Raw genomic sequence first — 2,648 nt, forward strand, 5'->3', positions numbered from 1 at the left:
TCATAAAGTTGTTGTAAAATCAATAATGGGCATCAGTGATCGAGGCTACATTGCTATTGTTGTCATTATTCTGCAAACAATCCCATTGACTAATGAATTCACACCTGCCAATAACAAAGACTTTAGTTCTCGATGCTGTTGCTGCTCTTTATTTTCAATCAACTCGATTTTATTTCAATAAAAATGTATAAAGAAGTCGCCATCTGTTTTTATGGCTGTGCGACAAGTTAACATAATTTATGAAGAGATTTTTTTTTCTTTCACATTTATATTGTTTGTAATGCGATTGCGATTACCTTCACTCACCGGCTATTTACAATATGGCTTGCGTATGTATGAATTGATTGTGTATCACAGGTGAATGGCACATGCAAATAGACGATGGAACTTTGAAATTTGTATATTTTTTTTATAAAAGCTGTAATCAAACACAAATCCGAAATGAACCAAACTCCAAACGGTGGTTGACATCGTTATTTTGACATCTTTTGAATCTGCTTTAATTTCATCTTCTATTTTACGGCGAATTATTTATTAGGATAATTTGCGTCAACCAAATGTTTCAATTTAAAAGCGAAACAAAGTGAAAGATAACAATAAAACAAAATCTTCTATAAATTAAGGAACAATGCACTTTTATCTCTCGCCACTAACAACAGCTTTAATCCATTAATGATACTTATCAGATCGGTTTTTTATTTCATGACAATCAAAATGACGAATAAAAAGTGCATAGAAAATTGCACTCGATTTTAAAACATCGCTTCCCTTGAAGAGTTTATTGATTCGAAACACTTGAACACGCTATATGCCACACAATTGTGTATTACTTAAGAGATTATTAAACATATTCCCAGTTCAAGAAGCGCACGTTTTATCAGTTTTCGTACAGATGTTCTGATAAAAAATGTTCCACAGTTCAAATTTCAAACAACATTATAATGGTGTCATAAAAATAATAATAATTGATACTTCATGTATGCCCACCAATTGTGGGTAGTTCATGGCGTGATTTTCTTCACCAGATAAACCAACCCAAGTATTTACACTTGATGAATAAATAGAAGTACTTGCAGTTCAAACAAACTTTCGTTTGAATTTACTCATATTGAATTATCTGAAGTACTAAGTACTCTATGATACAAGATGGATCATTTATTCGATGTTATCGAAGTATAATCGACGACCATAATTTAAAGTTCAAACTTTAAAAAAATGAAATATTCGGTTCATTTCTGCTATCATTCGTATGAACATGAAAGAGAAGAGAGATCAATTCTGATTAGAAATTACAAAAATAGATTATAATAATCAAAAAATCGATTGAAAATTGCTTCAATTGAATGAGAGCATTAGCTCAATCTACTTTTAGTACGAATGTTAAAAGTGGGTACCATGTTTGATTGTTCGTTACAATTTATCACATTTTTCTATTGAAAAGTTTCGTTGTCATGTCAGGTGTAATAAAACTCTCAAATATGTAGGACGATAGAAAGATGAACAGATTTCTCATTGAATATGACCAATGCCGTGTTATTACTTTGCCATTTGTCACATCAATCAATTATTTTCATTGTTATTTGTTGTTATGGAAAACTACCGTTCTGTGTCCATTGTTGATTTCATTTGTTTATGCTGATAGTTTGTTACACTAATTTATTGACCCACATTTCTTCTCAATGTGTACTGCCAATGAATTTTGTGCGGATTTTTTTCGTTATAAATAGCCGCGAAAACCGATGTGATCACATCATTTACAATTAAAAATTGTGAGAAAAATCATAAGAACTCAAAATGAAATTCACGTTGGCTCTTGTTGCTCTATTTGCTTTTGTTGTAAGTGAAACAAACTATTTTTTTTTAAATTGTGCATTGTTTAAGCGTTTAAATTTTAGGCCGTTGCTGTAGCTTTTCCCGAACCAGATGCCGATGCAAATCCAGGACTTTTGCGCAAACGTTTACAACGGCGTTTTAATAAAGTAGAACCAGTCCCCCAAACATGCAACGGCTGCTCGAAGTGTGTTACTACATCCAAACCACCATGTTCGTGTTCAACGCCATCACCATGTAAAACTACCCCATCGTGTGGTCCATCTAAAAGCTGTTCATCCACGACAAACACCAAGTCAAAATGCTGTTCATCTTGCAAGCGTCAATCAAAATCATGCGCATGTGATTCATATGATTATTGATTCAACAAATTGGAATCCCCTTTTTTGAAATTCTAAAATGGCTTAACGATTATTACATTTCATACACTAATAATTTATATTTCGCACAATAAACATATAATTTATTTATTAAAAAAAAAAAAACATCAAGTAAGTCATTTTGATAAAACTTCACTTAAGATAACAGAATGGTTTTGTAATCGTCACTCAACGAAGTCAAAATGATCTATATCGTCTTGTTTTACACTTTCAATAATATCTTTTCGAGAAAACGTGTGTAGTGTCTATCAAAATGTGACGGCGGGGGACTTTTTTCAAGTGGTTTGTTTATATCAAACGATATCAAATGAAACCGAATGTCTATTTATAATGTTATCGTTAACAATCAATTCTATAACATTTTGTTACCAAGTTTGAGACATAAAAACAAACTTCCATGATAAAAAAACAACACGTTTTCTTTGATAAAATCGAATT

General features: G+C 31.7%; 1 protein-coding gene across 1 annotated transcript; it reads left to right on the forward strand.

Moving 5' to 3' along the window:
- The first annotated feature begins 1,792 nt into the window (after positions 1–1,792).
- Positions 1,793–2,309, forward strand: LOC116351393. The gene is made up of 2 exons (XM_031783488.1): positions 1,793–1,836; positions 1,896–2,309. Exons 1-2 carry the CDS (start codon positions 1,795–1,797, stop codon positions 2,190–2,192), a joined length of 339 nt encoding a protein of 112 aa, XP_031639348.1. The 5' UTR covers positions 1,793–1,794; the 3' UTR covers positions 2,193–2,309.
- The last annotated feature ends 339 nt before the right edge of the window (positions 2,310–2,648 follow it).

The sequence above is a fragment of the Contarinia nasturtii genome, unplaced genomic scaffold, assembly GCF_009176525.2.
Source record: "Contarinia nasturtii isolate CC-2019 unplaced genomic scaffold, AAFC_CNas_1.1 Cnas_scaffold_5353, whole genome shotgun sequence".
Classification (NCBI taxonomy): domain Eukaryota; kingdom Metazoa; phylum Arthropoda; class Insecta; order Diptera; family Cecidomyiidae; genus Contarinia; species Contarinia nasturtii.